Source organism: Lampetra fluviatilis, chromosome 22 (genome assembly GCF_964198595.1).
Source record: "Lampetra fluviatilis chromosome 22, kcLamFluv1.1, whole genome shotgun sequence".
NCBI lineage: Eukaryota > Metazoa > Chordata > Hyperoartia > Petromyzontiformes > Petromyzontidae > Lampetra > Lampetra fluviatilis.
Window position 1 is genome coordinate 10,365,641 of NC_136296.1, and position 22,731 is coordinate 10,388,371.

Genomic DNA, 22,731 nt, shown 5'->3' on the forward strand with positions numbered 1-22,731 from the left:
GTCACGTGAGGTTGATCTTGGTGTGGTCGGAGAGGGGGAGGAGGTTGAACATTGTTCCTCTTCTATGAGTCGCTGGAGAGACGTGCACGGTGCCAGCACCAGATGTGGGCTCGTATATGCGAGCGAGCGAGCGAGTAATGTGTGTCCTGCTCATAACAAATGTATTTGACACGCATTTCTGAGCGCTCTGCGAGCCCTGGGGGCGATTCGAGGGCCTGTTGAGCGTCGGGGCTCGTGAAATTAACTCCCCGTCCTGGCGGTCGTCTGTCTATCCACCAAAGGGGAACCCCCCCCCCAACAACCCCCACCCCCCGAGGTCAACTTTGCCTGAAATGAGAAAATAATGGGAACCTCCCACAGGTCGACTGGGTATTTTGTACGGAACAACGCAATCCCAATTGCCTCTTCCTCCCAAGGTCGACTTCCCCTAACATCGTGTCCGGCACAGCTGAGCGTGCAGCCAGTTCCCGTGGCCTCGCTTACAGCGAGTGCAGGCTGCCCTGGGTTGGAGCCGCTGTCTTACCAAATTGGCGGATGAATTGTCGTATCACTTCCATTTAAAGCTTTCGTGACTGCAGGGATTCATCTTCTTGGTTCTTTCGGTAAAGTCACGTAGAAGGGAAATAATAAAATAATAAAAATAAAACATATTAAAATAATATAATATTTCATCTTCTTGGTTCTTTCGGTAAAGTCACCTAGAAGGGAAATAATAAAATAATAAAAATAAAACATAATAAAATATTATATTATTTTATTATGTTAAATTTGTATTATATTATTTTATCAAACATAATAAAATATTACATTCTTTTATTTATTTTATTTTATTATTTCCCTTCTACGTGACTTTACCGAAAGAACCAAGAAGATGTCGTATCACTGTCTAACAAGTTGTCGGGGTGGGGGGGGGGGCATGAGGATGTGGGTCGAGGTGATGCCGTGCGATTCCCGGCTCAGTGGAGAGTCGTGAATGGCGAGCACATTCTGTGGATGGAGGAGCTGTAGCCAAGGGGGATGGGAACAGGGAGTGAATCATTCTCACACGCCAGGGACACGGGTTCCAGTCCCCCGGGGTCCTATTGCACAGGGCAGCTGGTGTACTTCTCCACTGCATTTCGATTTAAAGCTTTCGTGACTGCAGGGATTCATCTTCTTGGTTCTTTCGGTAAAGTCACGTAGAAGGGAGGTAATACAATAATAAAAAATAATGTTTTATTTTTATTATTTTATTACTTCCCTTTTACGTGACTTCCCCACTGAACTCAACTATACCATTTCCAACTGAAATAAAACGTGCTTTAAATGTACTTTTAAAAATACTAATAATTAAAAAAAACTACAAAGGTTCCCGTCGACGCCGATGTACGCACTTTGCTTGTTTGGAACTGAGACGATTTTTGTTGCGCGACGTGGCCCAGCGTGTGTGACTTGACCTTCGACACTTCACGTGGCAGCCTCAAGGTGCACATGGCGTGGCCCAAGCGTCGTGGTGACGTCACCGCCACTTAGTGGCGAATGGCGGTTGTTGTTGTTGTTGTTGTGACTTCACCTGCCGAGTGAATCTTTGACATGGATTCTCTGTCCCACTCTGCTCCGCTGTGTCCAGGGCGAGCGGGGATACCCGGGGATGCCTGGACTCCTGGGCCCCCCGGGGCCACAGGTATATCACTCACCATTGTTCACGACTCATCATCATCATCATCGTAGATCACTCACCATTGTTCACGACTCATCATCATCATCATCGTAGATCACTCACCATTGTTCACGACTCATCATCATCATCATAGATCACTCACCATTGTTCACGACTCATCATCATCATCATCGTAGATCACTCACCATTGTTCACGAATCATCATCATCGTATATCACTCACCATTGTTCACAACTCATCATCATCATCGTATATCACTCACCATTGTTCACGACCCATCATCGTATATCACTCACAATTGTTCACGACTCATCATCATCATCGTATATCACTCACCATTGTTCACGACTCATCATCATCGTAGATCACTCACCATTGTTCACGACTCATCATCATCATCGTATATCACTCACAATTGTTCACGACTCATCATCAACATCGTAGATCACTCACCATTGTTCACGACTCATCATCATCATCGTAGATCACTCACCATTGTTCACGACTCATCATCATCATCATCGTATATCACTCACAATTGTTCACGACTCATCATCATCATCGTAGATCACTCACCATTGTTCACGACTCATCATCATCATCATCGTATATCACTCACAATTGTTCACGACCCATCATCATCGTATATCACTCACCATTGTTCACGACCCATCAGCATCGTATATCACTCACCATTGTTCACGATCATCATCATCATCATCATCGTATATCACTCACCATTGTTCACGATCATCATCATCATCATCGTATATCACTCACCATTGTTCACGATCATCATCATCATCATCGTATATAACTCACCATTGTTCACGATCATCATCATCATCATCATCGTATATCACTCACCATTGTTCACGATCATCATCATCATCGTATATCACTCACCATTGTTCACGATCATCATCATCATCATCGTATATCACTCACCATTGTTCACGATCATCATCATCATCGTATATCACTCACCATTGTTCACGATCATCATGGTATATCACTGACCATCAAATATCACTCTCCATTGTACATCACACACCATCGTATATTACTCACCATCATATTTCACTGACCATTCGACATCACTCACCATCGTACACCACGCACCAATATACAGACTCACCCCATTCATGACACCCACAGCAGCCTGACAAATGTGCGCATGTGTCCACATGTGCATTCGCAGGCATTCCTCAGTTTGGTTTGTATCTGAATGTGTACATTAGGGAAACTGTGCATTTGTTCAATTGTGTGTGTGTGTGCGTCTCTTGACGCGTGTGATTATCCTGGGGCTGGCCTCTTAGCCTTGGTTTACTCAGTCTTAACGAGGCACGGGACGCCGTGTATGTACGTAAACTCTTCAGATGGACGCCACAAAGTCTGGTCTATACATTGCCTGAAAAGAAAAATCTGTTGCTCTGCTTTTAGTCGTGCATGACGGGTTGGCATGTGATCATGCACGCGTGCTTGTGTGTGCACACGCGTGGGTGTTGCATGTTTGTATGTCGTGGGGAGCGGTAGTGTCGCGGTTAGCGCTGCGCTGCGCTACGAACCTGGCGACCCGGGTTAGATTCCCGCTCACGTCCAACACCAGTGACGATTCTCTGAACTGGTCCTAGGCCTCCACTAGTTCGACTCAGCCTAAAATGAATGCCTGGTGGAGTGTTTAAACATCGCCACTAGGGAGACAAAGGCGGCCGGGCGTGGTGCTGGTCACCCATCCCCTCGTGTGCCATGCCAGCCTTCAAAGGTGCTCGCTAACAGCACTTGCCCCAACAGCCTGTTAAGGCTATATGGGGGATATTTGTCTTTGTGTCGTGGGGAGCGGTGGCTTAAGTGATGAGCGCGCTGGCGTTGTTAGGAACCGCTGTGCGAACCGAGTTCGATTCCCGCTCTCACGGCCAACATCGGCGACGAAGATTTGACCGCGGTCCTGGGCCTCGCCTCGGTCAGCTCGGCCTTAAACGAGCATTCGGTGCGGCGTATGAAACATCGATGCTGGGGAGACAAAGGCGACCAGGCGTGCGGTCACTGGCCACAACACCATTGTTGTTTGTGCTACATTCTGGCCACGACATTTGATCGCCAACGACACTTTTTTTCCGCCAATGTTTATTCATGATCACGTTGGGTTTTTTGTTTTTTTTGGGGGGGGGGGCGGTTGGCCCACCGACTCGTAAGGTTTGTCAAGACGTGAACAAAACGCGATCAATTCGCGACCACCTCAGCACCACCGGTTGTGCGTTTTGAGAGAGCAAACCCACAACGACATTTACAACTCGAGCGCTGGTGACGTTTTGCTGGCGGTTACAGCCACCACCATCCTCAGGCGGTTGTCAGAATTGTGAAGGTGGCCTCCCGTTCTCGATCTTAATTAGGGTTCAGTAATGTCATCACTGTGCGCCTGTAACTTCGAAGGACCCAGTGGGGGGGTTAATGTTTTCGTATGAATTCCATTCAATTATATGAATGTGAAATATTTAAACATACTGCTCATGTTTCCCGGTTAGGTTAGTTAGGTCAGGCTATGTATGTGTAATGTAGTAACTCCACGGGAGACGACTTCACGGGTAACACACTCTTTATTTTATCAAACTTGGTTACAGGTGACTAACACCTACTTTGTATCTCGGGTGACAACCACCCACTTCGCTACTTGGCGACTAACGCCCACTGAGTTACTCGGATGACCAACATCCACTTAGTACTCGGGTGACAAACACCCACTTAGCTACTTGGCGACTAACGCCCACTGAGTTACTCGGATGACCAACATCCACTTAGTACTCGGGTGACAAACACCCACTTAGCTACTTGGCGACTAACGCCCACTGAGCTACTCGGATGACCAACATCCTCTTAGCCACTTGGCGACTAACGCCACTGAGCTACTCGGATGACCAACATCCACTTAGTACTCGGGTGACAACCACCCACTTAGCTACTTGGCGACTAACGCCCACTGAGCTACTCGGATGACCAACATCCACTTAGCTACTCGGCGACTAACGCCACTGAGCTACTCGGATGACCAACATCCACTTAGCTACTCGGCGACTAACGCCACTGAGCTACTCGGCTTCACTAGGTCTTCAGCTCCGTCTTCGGGTCTTCAACTGGGTAACTCTCCCCGAGTGCTCTCGCGCGTCCCCCTTTATACCCCACCTGCGGACGTCGCTGCGAGCACCCACTTATTCGACCAATCGCCGGGTGCTGGCTACGATCCTCTTTTCCCACATCTCATCGTGCCTCACCACTCACTCCGCGCCGCCTCGTCATCTGTCACTCCCGGCGCGCGCGTCCACACCACGCCCACAACGCGTGCCCAACCCCGCACCCCGCGCCGCCCCGTGATCCATCACTGTCACAGTCGGCGCACGTCAATACCACCACTACATCACCCCCTACCACATAGCTCGCAGCCGCCCCGGCTGCTACAAAAATTACAAACCCTCCCTGTGTGCCCCGTAACACAACACAACAACAAGAACAACAACTAAGCTAACAACACAACACGACGCGAACACCACCATCCGCAACCCTCAACCAATGCCACCGCGACAACAGAACAATATATACAAACCGGCGAGTGACAATAGCAATGTGTATACAAAAAAAAATAAATGGAAATTTTTTTTTTTTTTTTTTTTTTTCTTTCGACTCGTGCAGTGTCCCCTTTTCTTCCGAGCGTCCCTACAACGGGACATTATCCCGGCAGAGGGGAACACCGGGCGAGCTCGGTGTAGAGCACAAAAAAAAACCCGTCCTCATGAAAATTGTTGAGACCTAGCCCGAGTCCGCCTTGCCGGTCCGTCGTACGGCACCAGACGCGGTTGAACGTCCGGTGGTGCCGGCGGTTCAGGAAGACATCGGCCAGGCATCGAGGACTCGTGCGTGCCCCGGGGTTCAGGCTCTCGATGGTCAGCAGCCGTCAAGCCCGAGGCACCTGGGGGTGGGTCAGGTGGAGACACGTGAGGATCAGCCTGCGACACCTCCCTCCCCGAGTCGACGGTCACATCACACGCCCGGTCGTCACGGCACAGAACGGGGTCACACGGTGCCGCATAGGGCTTCAGTCGGGAGGGGTGCACATACCAACGGCGTTTCCCCCATTTAATCTGTATACTCTGGGGCCGTGCAACCCGCACAATTTCCACCGGTCCCCTCCAAGGTCTCAACAACTTGGGGGACGTAGCCAACGGTGCATGTGGACAATGCAGCCAGGCCTTATCGCCTGGTTTCCAATCATGCGTATGCACCCTCCGCTCATGCAATTTCTCGTTTGCAATTTGCCGCGACCGCGAATTCAACCTTGCCCCCTCCCGCGCTTCAGTCAATTTGGCGATATTAAATTTGATGTGGTCTGCCAATTTAGATTTTGCACGTGGCTGGGAAATCCCCAGTTGGACGTCCATGGCCGGATCGGCCTCCCGCCCATACATAAGAAAAAATGGGGAAAACCCTGTCGCCGCATGAGGGGCCATTCGATAGGCCGCGAGTACCCCCGGCACCTGTAAGTCCCAATCAACCTGATCGTCGCAGACCTGTTGGCACAACATAGACGTAATCGTTCTGTTCAGACGCTCAACCATCCCGTCAGTCTGCGGGTGGTAGGGGGAAGTACGCACTTTCTTTGTACCCAACAGGTCGCACACCTCGCGCAACAAAACGCTCGAAAAATTCTTCCCTTGATCCGTCAGCAAGCGTTCGGGGGCGCCCTTGTCCAACACATAACCCTGGACAAAGGCGTCCGCCACCGCCGCAGCCGACTGGTTGGCGAGCGGCCATGCCATAGGCCATCGGGTGAAGTATTCCACGCCAACCAGCAGGAACCTATTTCCCCTTGGTGTAACCGGAAAGGGCCCCAAGATGTCCAACGCTACCAATTCGTTTATACGCGAAACCTGAATGGATTGCAGCGGTGGATTAGCCGCCAATGGTGGCGGTTTCCTTTTGGCGCACTCTACGCATCCCTTAAGAATATTCGCCACGTCGTTACCCATCCCCGGCCAATAATAGTCTCGCTGGATTAGGGCGAGCGTTTTGTGAAAACCCAGATGCATGAGCCGTTCATGAGCTGCCAGAACAATCCTACCCCGCATAGCAACAGGCACCACGAGCACGTGACGCCGGGACATGTTGTCCCACCTCATCAACAGGCCCTGTCTGCACACCCAGGAACCGACCCGCGCCTCCCCTTGTTCGGGAGCGCCAACTTTCCGACGCAGCGTAAGTAGGGAGCTGTCGGACATCTGGAGGCGGCCCCACTCAATGAGGGGCAACGACAACAGCGAATCCCTCCCCGTGGGGGCGTCCTCTCCCGGGGTGTCAGTGGCGGCGAGCGCAACTCCCGGGGCGCCGGCGACCGGGGGTTTGCACCGCGCTGATCCCAACAAACATGTGCAGTCCGTGCACGGCGGCAACCGCGACAAGGCGTCCGCGTTTGAGTGCCGCAACCCTTTTCGGTAAATCGTCGTGAATTGGTAGTCTTGAAGGACCTCCAACCATCGGGACAATTGTCCCGATGGCTGCGCCACGCGCATAGCGTATTGTAGAGCCGCATGGTCCGTCCGGACCGTAAAATGACGGCCGTAAAGATACGGCCTGAATTGCTGTGTAAAAAACACAATGGCTAACAATTCACGACGAGTTACGCAATAGCGTTGTTCTGCGGGGGAAAGAACCCTACTACCGTAGGCGACCACCCGTTCAACCCCCCCGACCAACTGTGAGAGCACCCCCCCGATACCCGTATTGCTGGCGTCCGTGTCAAGCAAAAACGGTTGTGTGAAATCGGGGTAACACAAGGGGGGAGCCTGCACCAAAGCGTCACGGAGGGAGCAGAACGCATCCTCCTCCTCTGCCCCCCAGTGAAACCTCACACCCTTAGCCGTCAAAGCATGCAGGGGCTTGGCTATGGTGGCAAATTGCTTGACAAAACGACGGTAATAGGAGGCAAAACCAATGAAACTACGAACCTCCGTGACCGAGGTTGGCGTTGGCCATGAGCTGACGCAATGCGTCTTAGCAGGGTCCGTCGAGATCCCTGAACGACTCACGATATGGCCCAAATACCTGACAGATTCCCGAAGCAGAAAACATTTAGCCGGTTTAAATTTCAGCTTAGCGGAACGCATCCTGAGGAACACCGCTCTCAGTCGCTGGAGGTGCTCCTCGAAAGTCCGACTAAAGACGATAATATCGTCAAGATAAATCAAACAGGTATCCCATTGGAGGCCTGACAAAACCAATTCCATGAGTCTCTGGAACGTGGCGGGGGCGGAATGTAAGCCCATGGGCAAACGGTTGAATTCAAAAAGGCCCCCAGGTGTGCGGAAAGCAGTTTTAGGTTTAGACTCGTTATCGAGTGGCAATTGCCAAAATCCAGAAAGCAGATCGAGTGTGGAAAAAAACTGCGCTCCCGCCAAGGCATCCAGCGACTCATCCATCCTGGGGAGCGGATACGCATCCGCCATCGAGATTTTGTTTAAGCGGCGGAAATCGACACAAAACCGCAAGGACCCGTCCTGTTTCTTTACTAGGACAATAGGAGCACCCCACGGACTAGAAGAGGGCGAAATGATATCGGCCGCCAACATATCATTAACCGCCGATTGCACATGTTCCTTCTCGGCCGGGCTGAGCCGGAAAGGATTCTGACGAATAGGGGCCGCGTCCCCTGTAGCTATGTGGTGGCGCAACAGGTCAGTGCAGCCGATATCGTACTTATGTTTGCTGAACACGTCAGCAAACTCGATGAGCAAACCCCTCAATGCTCCCAATTGCACCCCGGACAAGTTAGCAGAACCCGCACACAGCGAGTCCAACCACTCAGTCCCCTCATCACTTTGAGGATGCGACTCGACAGTAAAATCTGCTTGAGCCACGAGCCGTTCCTCAACGGGCAGCGGCGCGGCGTGAGCCAGCACCGTTCCCTGCGCAATTACGGCCGGCCGCGACCCCGTATTCAGGACCATTACGAACGGCTCACTGTCCCCTCTCACCATGGTTTGAGCAACCGCTAAGTCGAGGCCCTTACTGGCCCTGTTTGACGGCCCCAACAGCACCCCCTGTGCCTCCGCACCCACCTCGAGTGGCTTCCTGAACCGAAGGGGTACTAACATTTGCGATCCCGGGGGTACCCGTACAGTGTGAGTCGCCAGCGCCTGCACCGTCGCACAAACCGTGCGCACTTTGATAGGGCTCGACAAGAAGGCAACCCGCCGACCTGACGGAAGCTCTATGCAGGCCTGATCAATAAGAATTTTGATGGGCATTTTTGACAAAAAGTCCGTACCTAGCAAACAGGGAACGGCCAGCGATGATGATACAAAAATAGGGCCCGCTAATTTAATGTCCCCAATGCAAATAGTCGCCCGAATCTGGCCGATGATCCCCAGGGATCCCCCATTCGCCGCATAAAATGGCACGTCTACCGGCAGAAGGGGTCTACTTTGGACGGGAAGGATGTTATAAATAAGGTCCGAGATGATGGTGGCCGACGCACCCGTGTCAACAAGCACCCGGACCTCAACCCCGTCAATGAACCCCGTTACCACGGACGACCCGGCTGACGCAGCCACGATCCTGTGGGCCAATTCGGACCACTCGACTGCTTGCGGGCCGCGTACGGACCCCCCCCGCCGAATTGAACCCCCGGCACCCAGCCGCGAACCCCCCACCGCGAAGCGGCGACCCGAATGTGCCGTGTTTGTGGACCGAACGTGTGAGGTGCCGCGACTTGCCGGGTTTTGTTGGGATGACTTGTGGCCCTGGTCGTCGTCCCGACGTGGTCCTGCGGTGCGCGGACGCGGGGCTCGGCACCCGGCTGCGACGTGACCCCGAAGGCCGCAGTTGTAGCAGACGACGGACGTCGTAGGTTTCGGTTGCTCCAGCTTGCGGGGCGAACGTGTGGGCGAACGACCTCCCGTTCTCCACTCCCCCGGACACGGTGCAGCGAAGGCCCGCTCCTGCACCGCAGCTGGCTGAGGTTCGGCGATCGTGGCGGCCAGTGCCGCATTCCCCGGCCATTTGCAGACGACCCCCGGCTTGCGTTTGAGGACCTCGTACGCGTGAATGCTCGTGGCGATCGCCAGGGAGCAGATCTCCATCTCGTCTGCCACGTTGATGGGGACCCCCAACTCGTGGGCCAACACCAGCAGCTGCTCCGTCACCATGGCGTCCTTCCCCTCCTTATCCATGCGGGGAAAAGCCGCGTCCGCCAAGGCGAGCAGTGCCGTGCGGTAGGCTAGCGTCGTTTCCCCAGCCACCTTCCGCCGATCGTAGAACTGGTGGCGGCACGTGGAGGGCGGCCCGAACACCTTCGCCATCAGGTGTAGTGCGGCCTGGAGCGTAGAGCGGGACGACCTTGCAGCAGATGTGAAGGCTGCAAGCGCGTCGTCGTCAAGCATCGCTGGCAACGCACGCAGGGCAGTGGTGTCGGACCACCCCGACATCTCCTGATGAGCGAGGAACCTTCGTTGGAAGGCTCCCCAGTCGCCCCCATCCGCCTTGAACGCCGACAGCGCGGGCAATCTTTGCTGGAGGACCCGATCGTCGTCGACGTCGGAGAGATTTTCCCGCGCTCCGCTGGAGTTGTGTAAAATGTCGGCTCGGTTGTCAGGCGCAAAATGGAGGGCTCCGGCGCGCGCCGATGACGTGGGCTGCGCTGCGCGGAGGTGTCCGGCCACGTGGCGTCCGTCTTTCCCGCCAATCGGTGGCGGCCCCCCAAAAACGGCGGCAACTTCCAGGCTTTTGGCGCGAAGCGCCCTTTGGCGGGAATCCTCCACCGTCGCTTCCTCCACGACCCCCGCAGCCGTTTTTCCGCTCGCCGGAACGGAGATGTCGGCCAAGACAGCGGCGGCGGCGAGTAGCAACTCCGCCAAGCGGGCGTGCGCGTCCTGGAGGCCGGTGTCGGAGGCAAGCGGAGCGTCGGCCATCACCGCGAAGTGCTGCATCGGCGGCAACTCCTCGTCCTCTACTCCCGAGGTCGGTGTCCCCGGTACGCAGTCGTCATCCCGACCTCGCTCGTGGGTACGGGTAGTCTTCCTTGTGTCCATACTTCTTGAAGACAGGTTTACTTCTGACGCCAGTTGTAATGTAGTAACTCCACGGGAGACGACTTCACGGGTAACACACTCTTTATTTTATCAAACTTGGTTACAGGTGACTAACACCTACTTTGTATCTCGGGTGACAACCACCCACTTCGCTACTTGGCGACTAACGCCCACTGAGTTACTCGGATGACCAACATCCACTTAGTACTCGGGTGACAAACACCCACTTAGCTACTTGGCGACTAACGCCCACTGAGTTACTCGGATGACCAACATCCACTTAGTACTCGGGTGACAAACACCCACTTAGCTACTTGGCGACTAACGCCCACTGAGCTACTCGGATGACCAACATCCTCTTAGCCACTTGGCGACTAACGCCACTGAGCTACTCGGATGACCAACATCCACTTAGTACTCGGGTGACAACCACCCACTTAGCTACTTGGCGACTAACGCCCACTGAGCTACTCGGATGACCAACATCCACTTAGCTACTCGGCGACTAACGCCACTGAGCTACTCGGATGACCAACATCCACTTAGCTACTCGGCGACTAACGCCACTGAGCTACTCGGCTTCACTAGGTCTTCAGCTCCGTCTTCGGGTCTTCAACTGGGTAACTCTCCCCGAGTGCTCTCGCGCGTCCCCCTTTATACCCCACCTGCGGACGTCGCTGCGAGCACCCACTTATTCGACCAATCGCCGGGTGCTGGCTACGATCCTCTTTTCCCACATCTCATCGTGCCTCACCACTCACTCCGCGCCGCCTCGTCATCTGTCACTCCCGGCGCGCGCGTCCACACCACGCCCACAACGCGTGCCCAACCCCGCGCCGCCCCGTGATCCATCACTGTCACAGTCGGCGCACGTCAATACCACCACTACATATGTAAAGGCTATCTGGGGAATCTCCGTGTGCGTGTGGGTGCGTGCATGCGTTGCGCATGTGGAGAGCGGTAGTGTAGCGGTTGGTGCACTCCGCTACCGACTCGAGTTCGATTCCCGCTCACGGCCAACACCAGCGATGGATAATCTGAACAATGCCTGGGCCAAACGAGTACCTCGTGCGATATCTACATGTCGCCACTAAGGGAAACAAAGGCGGCCGGGCGTGGTGCTGGCAACCCACGCTCACGTGTGCCACAGTGCCGGCCTTCCTAGGTGCTCCCTAACAGCACTTGCCCCAAACGTATGTTGAGGCTATACGGGGGAGCTTTGTCTTTGTACGTGTGCGTCCATGTGCACACGTGCGAAGCTTTGCAGGGGCATGTTTTTGATTTTCAAAGCGTGCGCGCTTGAGTGGGATTGCTGCTGCTGCTGCTGCTTGCTCCTACTAAGGAGGTGCAGTGGGGAAATTGGGGAGAATGATTTTGCCAAAGCCCTTGTTTCATTGATTGCGCAGAGGTCTAGACAAAGGTCTTCAAGGGGAATGTAGCCTAGCCGTAAAACAAACACACAAACGGTCCGGGAGTTGTTCGTATTTCCCCAGTCGTAACTTTTTGTTTACGATTTATTTGCATCTGAACGATGGCAAAAAGAAAATACGCAGTTTGCTTGAGTTAAAAGCAGCACAAGATATTCTTAAAGAACGACGCAGCTAAACTTTATTGGATATTGCAAATCGTGGCCCTTTTTTCAGTATTTATGTATTACTCGGCATTGGGTTTTTTTCGTCATTTTTAGTTGTCAATCAAATTATAAGCAGGGACCGTATTTTTTTTATTACAATTTAAAGAAATCTAGCGACGCAATGAGAGTTGCACATGTGGCGGTGGCGGGGTTGGTGGGTGGGGGGTTATTGCATCCCTTCAAACGGTGCCAAAAAAAATGCCCATAAATGTGCTGCCCTGTAAATCTGGAGCATAGAGCCGGGAAGAGTTTAACTCTTATACGCCGTCGTTTGAGTGTCGCGCATCAATGGGCATAGTAAACCAACATTGGCAGCTCACGGGGGGGGGGGGATATTTTGATTTGTCTCGCACGGTCGCACTTCGAGGCTGTTATTATATTAATAAGTATCACGGCTTCTCTTGCCATAATCACATCGTCGTTACGCTCGCGTTCGAGAACATTTAACGCTGTCGGGGCGTGCCGTCTTCGCCTAATAAGTTGTTGTTGTTGTTGTTCTGTTTACACTGTTGTTGAAAACCATTCTCATGGTGGTTGTCTAGGGGGTCCCAACTCGTAGCTTTGGCCACCAGAGTGGGGGGGGGGGGCAAGGCACCCGCGTGCCGCCACGCTAAGTTACGCGACTGCTAAGCACATACACAAGTAACGTACGAAGGTCATTAATTGTAGCTTCCAACAGAATATTGGAGCGGTTGGGTTTGGCGAGCGCCTATTAGGGGCCGGCGCCAGCGGACAACGGGGGTGGTGTGGCCAGCCCCACGCTCGGCCGCCTTTGTCTCCCCCAGTGCTGACGCCTTTGCCGAAATTGGCACCAGGTGCCGATTTAAGGGCGGCTTGTCCCAAGGGGAGACCCAGCTCGGCGTTTTATATCTCCCGTAGCGGACGCTGGCCATGGCTGGTAATGATCGAACTCGCGTTAGATCGCGTGAATATATAGATGTGTCGTTAAAGCCGCCACCACCCGACACAGCCAACTAGTAAGGGTTGTCACGTAAACAGAGCGTGCCAATTCGTCGCAAGTACAGCACACCGGTGTGTTGGAGAACAGATCCACAACATTTACAACATTTACATTGGATTTGCTCTCCAACACTCCGGTGTGATGTACTAGCAACGAATTGGCATGTTCATTCTACGTGAAAATTTCACTAATTAGCTGTGTCAGGTGGTGGAGGGTTTAACGACACATTCATATGTACACGTTCTAACTAATTAGCTGTGTCAGGTGGTGGAGGGTTTAACGACACATTCATATGTACACGTTCTAACCCCAAAAAAAACCTGTATTATGGATTATATTGGTCGCGAAAGCCTTCTACTCCGTGTTAAACCAATCGAACTCAAGTTTGCCGGGTCTGTAGCTCAGTGCAGGGCAAGGGCAACCAACTCCGCACCACGAAGTTCGCAATCGAACTCGGGTCGCCGTGTACGCGGTGGCAGTGTCGGACGAGGAAAGCGCGGGATCAGGGAACGTACGCAGGTGAATCAACGACATCATCCAAACTGCGAAGAAACGTGAGCGGGCTTGGGCAGGGCACGTGACGGGCAGAGGGGGGCGATGGCCGACGGTCGAAAGTAACGAAGTGACGGCAAAGGAATGGAGCGCATCGAAAAGGGATGAGATGGAGCGATGAAATCAGCCCGCGCGCGGTTGCTGGGTGGATTATCAAATCACGATAGCTGAGTGATGATGATGATGATGAATGACTACGATCAACGATAACGACGATGACCGTACATCGTCTTGCCAGCTGCGTGGGCGGCATATGGAACTTGATTATGTTATTCTGCCAACGCCTGACCTCTCACCTCTCCTTTTACCCCCTCCCCCCACCACCCTGTGCCCCCTCCTCCATCCCCGACTTTCAGGGTTCACCTGGCCGCCGCGGTGACCCAGGCCCCGTTGGTCCCGAAGGAAGAAAGGCATGTTGGTAATTTACATTGGCTTCATTTCTGTACAACAATGACGGGGCGTAAATTATCGAGTCAAACCCACGCGGGTTCGAGTGTGGTGCAGCTGCCGCGTGTAGTGGGCGCCCTCGGTTGGGGTAGGTTCATGGGCGGGGTGAAGCTATTTGCTGTACTCGAATTCCCGCCCGCCATGTCGAGTTTACTTTTGAGTGGAAGCAGAAGGGGAAAAAGAGAAAGGGGAGGAAAAAAGCAACGCGAAATGAACATGAATTGGCGGGCTCGTTAGCTGGCACGTGCGTTGCTGCGTCAGCGTTTCCCGGGACAATCAGGAAATTTAAACAAACCTTATACGTGTTGTAATAAAAAGTTAGTTTTTTTCCGACTGTAGGATCACCCCTGCGAAAAGAAATAACATGAATGGGGCTGTATTAAAATCGAAGGAAAGAAAATGCTTGGTGTACTTGAAACTAAATAGGCTTAGGCTTCATTGATAATTTAAAAAAGTATACAATTTTAATGCTTGGTCTTTTTCCCACTCGCGTTTCAAATTTGCCATTGATGCGATTTTCTTAGACCAGAGAATCCATCCGGAACTGTCGCAATTTGAATGCGACGACTTTTTGGTGGAGTCATTGGTGACTGGGGTGAGAGGATCTCATTCCTGTGCTCGGTCGACTGAACTCTTTTAATTCAAACACAGAGTCACAGCAGAGCAGGCTCCACACCCACGATAATAAGTACAATAACCAACTCACGCTTATTTCACAAATCGAACGCAATTTTCCTGGCACGGAGCCGGAGCCGCGAATGTCATCACGGCATATTGAACATCTGCCGTGCAGGTTGACCCGCTGAACCGTTGCAACGAGAAGCACCAGTTCAGGCTTTGCCCTCCACCACCCAGCCACTTTACCGAATTCATGAGAGACGCATTGCACGATAGCAAAGGGCTTTCACTTTTACTCGATGATGCATCAATTCGTCGATACGAATTGGTGCCCACGCTCAGGACACGCGCATTGCTTCAGGAGGGCGGGAACACCGATAACCAGGGCGCCCGCTGGATTCGTACCACTCCTCGGCCCTCCGTTGATGCTGGAGGGCGACTGCCTCCGACTAACCAAGCGGCGTCCTTCACGAGCCTCCTCCTCCGCAGACCCACACACACGCACACACAGACACACGCGCGCGCAGACACTGCAGACCCACAAATTGGCCTGCGTGGAATCACTTCGTCATGCGCGAGATCCTTGACCCCGCGCGGTGCACAGATGCGTCGCCCCAGCTCGCTCGCTCGCGCGTCTTGAGACGCGTCCAGCGTTCACTTCTTTTGTTCAGCCTCCCGGGGGGGGGGGGGGCTTGGCTGTCCTCCTCGGCTGATGAATTGCGACAGGAAAGAGCGACTTAGAAAAGCCCTCAATCTCGTTGATTCTGGGGGTTTTTTCTCCTTTATTCTGGTGGTCGTCCCAAGGCTGGCGCCGAATCGGCGAGTAGATTGTTCACCAGTTGAACGAGAATGCACGTGGCATGAAGCGCCCGCGGCCTCATTCAAATTTGAATGCTTTGAAAGTTAAACGATAAAAACAACTTTTTTTTTCCCAGGTAAGGCCCCCTGAGCTTTATACATCGCAATTTTTTTCAGAAGCGACCTTGTCGGTCACAAATGATAGCTCAAAGAGGTGGCCTCTCATCGTGTGGAAATTTATAGCAGACAAATAGTCGAAACACGTGACGTTGATTCGAAATGTGGAGGGGAGAAAACCTAGGGACCCGGAGAAAAATCCACGCGACCACGAGGAGAGAGACACGGAAACTCCAAATATACAGCAGGCGTCAGGGTCGGGATCAAACCCACGACCTCCTGTATACCAGGCGAGGTAGTCAACATCTCGCCACCACGGCACCCTTAGTCATAATTGGAGGTGACCGTAGTAACTTAAATCACTTTAGTCTTTTCCCCGCTAAGGTGAACCTCAGTTACGTCATTGGATTTAAACACTATTAATTATAATACTGTATCATATTTTGTTGCGAGTGTAATATGTAGATTTTTTTTTGGAGTGATACTTATAATTAAAATTAGGAGCTCTCTGTCAATTTCCCTGGCTGGATGAAGGCCTCTCCACACCATGTCGGTCATGCGGACTGTTTGACCATACTTCACCACGCATGGTCAGTGCGGGTTGTTCGAAGCGTGGGCCAGTTAAGTTGAAGAACAATTCAATAAAGAACCCGGGTCAGGTGACACATTTTATTCTGAACTTACACGGTCCCTCACCTGAAAATCTTTTGATGCAGTTTGCAGCGAAATAGCGTCGCATCTCAAGTGCTAAGTGTGCCCGGGAGAATTGGTCTTCAGCTTGACCCGCGGCGACATGAACAATGCAATCGTCTGCGCGCCGATTTCATTTGCGTTGTCTACGTCGGGCAGTGGAGGATCTCACGACAAAAAAAAATGCAGGTGGTATAATCACGTGTGTAAAGGACTTCCAGCCACGGTCAGTCTCGAACATCGTCTTCGTGACGTATTGCGAACAGCGTGTCGGCGTGCCAGGGGATCGCTCCGTTGAGGCACCACCCTAATCCCCCCCCCCCCCTTCTTCTATCCCTCCTCGTCTTCTCTGTTCCCCATCCTTTCCCGAACTTTCCACGACTTTTCCATGATCACCAAATCCTATTTCAACGACTCTCAGCCTTCAAATCAGATTGGATGCCCCCAATGTCAACCCCCCCCCCCCCGCACCTGTGACAACTCCTCGCCAGTGAGAGTCGAGCGCTCCATTCAAACTCGCAAGCCGGTCGCGTGCTTTGTGGTGGGGTAGAGTTGTGGGTATTCCTACCTCTCCCAAGAGGTCTGGCCGGCGTCGGAGAGCAGGCTAGATTTCCCCTCGGGAAAGGCTCTCTCTAGAGAGCTCCCTCCAGTAAATTCCCTTCCTGCAGCAGTGGAGTGAGCAGGTGATTTGAGGGATGCGCTTTTATCTGACTGTGGTCCTCCCTCACTGCGGGCCTGGAGGTCATGGGGGGTGCTGGCAGGTGTGCGTGCACACGTGTGGCCTTGGCAGCTTGGCAACCTCCAAACAAAGTCGGCTCTTGAAACGTACGCCCCCGAGGATGGGAGGCAGTGACAAATGGGGCTTCGTCGCGAGATCGCGACTCCAAGTTTAATGCTTCCATGCCATATTCTTTTTTCGCGAAATCCTCCCAGAGCCGTAACATTTTGTTCCCGTAAAAAATGATTCCCTTTTTTTAAGCAGTTTTTTTTTTAACTCGTTATGCGTGCGCGTGTTTTCTGTTTTGTTGTGTTATCGCTGACCACAGGGAGACCGTGGCACCAAGGGCTCTCAAGGTCTACTAGGCCCCAGGGGACAGGAGGTAAACCGTACGGGATGTCTGTACACAACTGCTGCTTGCGAACTCATGCTGCATTTCCACAGGCCTTCAGACACCAGGCCCAAGTGCCGGTAGTATAACGGGGCCTGCACCGCTCGCTTCTTGCCCCAGTGCTTTGTGGACACGCAGCTTTGTATGCATGTATGTAGAACTTCTTTCAACCCGTGCGTAGCCAACCGTGCTAATCAGAGGTGCGGGGAAGGAAAATCTCTGTGGATACGGCCCCAACACTCTGACCCTCCCCATGCTCCTCTTCACACCCAGAGAGGGAAGTGATCATTAGTTGTTTTTTTGGATTGATTTATTAACTTACGCTATCCCAAGGTTCCGTGCCTTTTTTATTGTTTCCCCCCCCCCCCACCACCCGGGTTTTAAACGAAATAAAACACCGCCCTCGAGTTAAACCGCTCGAGAGATGTCGCATGACGACCTCCCCCGCTCTGTCCACTTTGACCCCGCGCGAGCTGCGACCTCGACCGCGGCGGCCCGAAACGAGCGCAGGCAGACCGGGGCGGAAAGAGCTCCGCCCGGTTCCCCTTCTTGGCGAAGCGAAGCGCACACGACCCCCCGGTTGGAGCGGGCCGTGCCTTGGCCCAGCGACGACGCTGTCGCACTTCGGGCTGAGCTCCGCTTGACCAGGGTCAAACGCCACGGTGGCTGGGGAATGTTAGCTACCCTCAACATGGTATGCAGGAGGTCGTGGGTTCGATCCCGAACCTGACGCCTGCTGTATGTTTGGAGTTTGCATGTCTCTCTCCTCATATTTTCGCGTGGACTTTTCTCCGGGTCCTCCGGTTTGTTCCCTCCACATTTAGAATCGACCTACGTTTCGAGTATTTGGCTCCTATGCATTTCCCACGTGATAAGCCACTTTGTTGCACTACCATTTGTGGGGCCAGGTCGCTTCTGAAAAAAAATTACCGCATAGCTCAGTGGGCCTTACCTGGTGTAAGAGTCAAACAATATATATTCTATTCTACGCCAGGCTGGCTTGCTTTTTATCGGTTGTGGAAACGCGGCATCATACACCTCCCGTTTACACCCAGCGCTTTAACCGAGGCGTGTGCATGCTGCTTTTAAGCCAAGGAGCAGCTGAAAAGCAAGAGCGCATATGGTCGCGTATGGTATGTTCGTAAATCATCAGTAGGCACTTCGAGACAGGATACATTCTGACTGGAAATCAAAACCCATGGTGACCATGGGTCTCTGGTTGAGCTAGCCATGACCAAAACGCCACATAGCCAGAAACGTTTCACTGGGGTTAATCTTACGGGGCGTTATAGATGTTGACAAACTCTGGTCCCACTGCTGTAATTTTTTACCGTGAGCTTTGGGAATAATTTTGTAAGAAAGATTTTCAAAACAAGATAAAAACGTGTCGTTGACAAATGGGGACTTTGGCACGGACTTAAAATTGCCAGAAATAAATTGACGCTTTCCCGTGTTGACATTCACAAAGTTATTTCGCGTCGTCATCGTCAGACCATCGCTGTGATCCGTATTTTGCTTCGCCAGGCTCACGATGGCTCTGTTCTTGTTCTGAATCTGTGACAGGGTCAGCCGGGCTCCGACGGGACGAATGGATCTCCTGGGATTCCTGGTGCCAAGGTAAATGAACATTCACAGGGCAGGCCCTATTACATTTTCGGTGTCTTCTTTTAATATATTTTCTTTCAGTAATGAAGTGGTGTTTTGATGTTTTTCCCTCTATCCCGAAGCATTCCCAATTGTGCCGAGATTACAACATCCCACTGTGGAAATTCCAACATAGCACCACAACCCAATAGGTCATAGGATGATTGCTGTTTCACAAGACATCTCCGGACACAACAAAAAAAGCCTTTAAACAGTCGGGGGTTCGCACTCTTCCGGTACACTCTGCTATGAGATTATTTTCATTGCATGACAGCCAAACTTAGCTGAATAGTAGCCAAGCCGAGCGCAATTTTACCACAAGAGGGACACGTCTTGAACGCATGCCCCGCCAAGAGTGTTTGTGGCACGTCCATCAAACTGAAGTGTTTAATTCTCAGGGAGGGCTTGACTTTATCCCAAGTCAAGTGCAAAACCATATTTGATGTGGTGGGATTTTTTGGACCTGTCATTGTTGACCGGGCCAAGACCATCAACTCACTGCACTTGAGAATCCGGTTTAGTCACAGGCGACTAAAACCCGGTATCGAACCCAGGTTCTCAGCTGCGCTGGCTAGGCCTACCATGGCCTCTGAGCCACTTGGGCACCTCCCCTCATGGCATCTTCATGCCAACAGCGATCCTCTTTCACCGCGAGATAAAACTGATTTTTACTCGGTGTTTTGCGGTTTCCGCCAACGTGACGGATGTAAATCAGGCGCCCCCGTTAGATTCCTTTTCGTGAATCGTCTTCATTTAAAAACCTCCTCCTCAACTTCATCCATCCCTCCCTTTGTCCTTCTAAATACGCTCAAGTGTATTGTTTGCAATTTCCTTGCACGAGTCCGCGCTTTCTCTCGCGAACGATTATGACTCTGGAAAGCGTTTGCAGTGCAAGGGGGATTAGTATGGGGAAGTGGGACAGGCCTGCACTCGCGCGAGCCGCGGGGGGGGGGGGTGATCGCGTCGGGGAGTTGAAAACAAAAATGTTCCAGCGTGGTGCAAGTGGTTTGGGCCGTTTGGAGCCCAGCGTTATCCGCTAGGCAGATGCACGGCACCGTCCCGATGTCTTCCCTCCCCCCTCCCACCCCCGCTCCCCGTGGCGGAAAATGGACAAAGGGCTGCTGGAAAATGTTGCAATATTTTAATAACAACTAAAAAAATCACTATGAGATCTCTTTTACCAGTGGCAAAATATAATGGTAGGTTTTTAAAAAATATTGACAACAGCAATGGCAACGGGCGCGTTTTTTTATGTCAGGTAGACCGTCACGAAAGCACATTTTCTGCGCCTGGCAAGCGTATTTAGTCACATCGTTCACTTAATTTCCAGGGCAAATCACGATGGGTTCGAAGGAGCCTTAACTTTAAGAGTGTCCTGCGACATCGGCATCTTTGCATGTCACAAACGATGGGATGAAGCCACAGAAGGCGGAGAAAGCCTGTGCAGAATGGGAGGAGAACATGAAAACTCCACGCGGGAAGGCGCCGGGGATCGAACGCAGGTCCTTCTTCCAGCGAGGCACGCGAGTGTTACTCATCGCCCACCACCAAGCCCTCCCCCGAGATGTCAGATGTCAAAAAACTTCCATTCCTAAAGTCGAAAGTTTTTTAGTTGTCCACTTTCCTCGAATAAGCTGAACACACCTCCGGCACGAAGAGCCGTCAACAAAACGGAACGGAGACCCCAACGCCGCGCACCGTAAAACGCGTTCGTTGTTTCATTTCCCACGAGTCAATTTTGCAACAGGACTTGTTGTGCTCTACATTTCATCTCGACAAACATCCTCGCGTCTTACGCGACGGATCTCTCGCGCGCAGCTCGTGCAGACGTTTTCAAGACGTTACGATTTCACGGCCGTTCTTTGCAACAAACAAACCCTGGCTTTGCCCTTCCCCGCCCGTGCCGAACAGTCGTCTGGCACCTAATTGCTGGCGTGCACAACAGCAGTGGCCGGTCATGTTGGACCCAGCGAGAACAATAGGCTGTCGCTTGCCAAAGTTTCGCGCGAACGTCCTCACATTGCAAAAAACGCAGTTCCTAACTAGCGCAAGCTTGAAGAAAATAAAAAAATACGTATGAAAAAAAATCGGTGCGTAGCTATCATGAGCGTAGCAATTCTGTTCGGACGCGATTCGAGGAATTGGCACGGTGCGATTCTGGGATGCGATTCAGGTCGAGGATCTATTTATTATTTTAACATTTTCTTGGTTCTTTCGGTAAAGTCACGCAGAATGGAAATAATCAAATAATAATAAAAAAACATTAAACATTTATTTAACTTTTTTTATTATTTCCATTCTACGTGACTTTACCGGAAGAACCAAGAAGATGAATCCCTGCAGTCACGAAAGCTTTAAATCGAGATTTTAACATTGTAGGGGAGGGAGCAGGAGGCAGGGGGGTGAGGGGGCAGCCACCTGAATCCATTACCTCCAACAAACAGTTTTTCGAATTGACGCGAGCTGCCGCAGTGTGGCGGTTAACACACTGAATTCTAGATTTGAAGCTTTCGTGACTGCAAGGATTCATATTCTTAGGTTTTATCGGTAAAGTCACGTAGGTAAAATTTTTAAATTTAAATTAATAAAATAAAAATAAAAAATAAAATAAAAATCACGACGTTTCGGAGGCAACACAAGCTTTCGTCTTCAGGTGGAACCGTCACAGCACGACTGCTGCATCTCTTACTTGATTTTTAGTTTATTTTTATTTTACTTGTATTAATTTAAATGTTTTACCTACGTGACTTTACCGAAAAAACCTAAGAATATAACACACTGAACTTGCAAAGCACAGGTCGCCAGCTCAATGCCACACTTCTAGCAGTTGCATCAGTGGTGCAAGATGTTAACTACCTCACCTTGGATACAGGAAGTCGTGGGTTTAATCCCGACCTTGATTAATGTCTATTTGGAATTCACATGTTCTCCCCGTGGTCGCGTGGGTTTTTCTCCGTGTCCCCCGGTATTTCTGTCCAGAATCAAGAGACGTTTAGCGTATTTGGCTGTTATACATTTTCACGTGATAAGCCACTTCGTTAAGCTATCATTTGTGGCCGGGTCGCTTCTTAAAACGCGCTCTATCGCTCAGTGGACCTTACCTGATAAAATGTTAAAATCGCCCAAACTACCACCGCAGTCCACCCAGCCATATAAATGGGTTTCACCGCAGTTAGTCCATCGGTAGGTCGCAATGTAGTGGGGTAAAGTGTGGCTACGTCCTCCTCGTTCTACTAACACCTGCGGTCAATGTGGAAGAGCAGACCAAAAAAACAACTGCTTCAGAGTTCGCCCTAGTAGAGCCCTATCCATCAGCGGTGCTCTGAACAAGCAATTGCATGGCTGTGCCTTTACCCTGTGCAAAATAATCGAAAATAATTGATTACACATACGAATCCATGGGTTAGTGTGCGATTCTACTTTCATCG

At 51.8% G+C, this 22,731-nt stretch overlaps 2 protein-coding genes across 2 annotated transcripts in view; both read left to right on the plus strand.

Annotated features, from left to right (window-relative positions):
- The window catches only part of LOC144938431 (collagen alpha-1(XXI) chain-like), a 56,992-nt gene extending 54,104 nt beyond the window's left edge, over positions 1-2,888 (plus strand). Inside the window, exons 16-17 of the mRNA XM_078866211.1 lie at positions 1,610-1,663; positions 2,862-2,888. Coding sequence (XP_078722337.1) covers positions 1,610-1,663; positions 2,862-2,888 — 81 coding nt within the window. The remainder of the gene's footprint in view (positions 1-1,609; positions 1,664-2,861) is intronic.
- The window catches only part of LOC144938519 (uncharacterized), a 97,437-nt gene that overhangs the window by 6,174 nt on the left and 68,532 nt on the right, over positions 1-22,731 (plus strand). Inside the window, exons 4-7 of the mRNA XM_078866410.1 lie at positions 1,610-1,663; positions 14,237-14,298; positions 17,597-17,650; positions 19,223-19,276. Of these exons, the coding sequence (XP_078722536.1) occupies positions 14,293-14,298; positions 17,597-17,650; positions 19,223-19,276 (114 nt within the window). The 5' untranslated portion in view covers positions 1,610-1,663; positions 14,237-14,292. The remainder of the gene's footprint in view (positions 1-1,609; positions 1,664-14,236; positions 14,299-17,596; positions 17,651-19,222; positions 19,277-22,731) is intronic.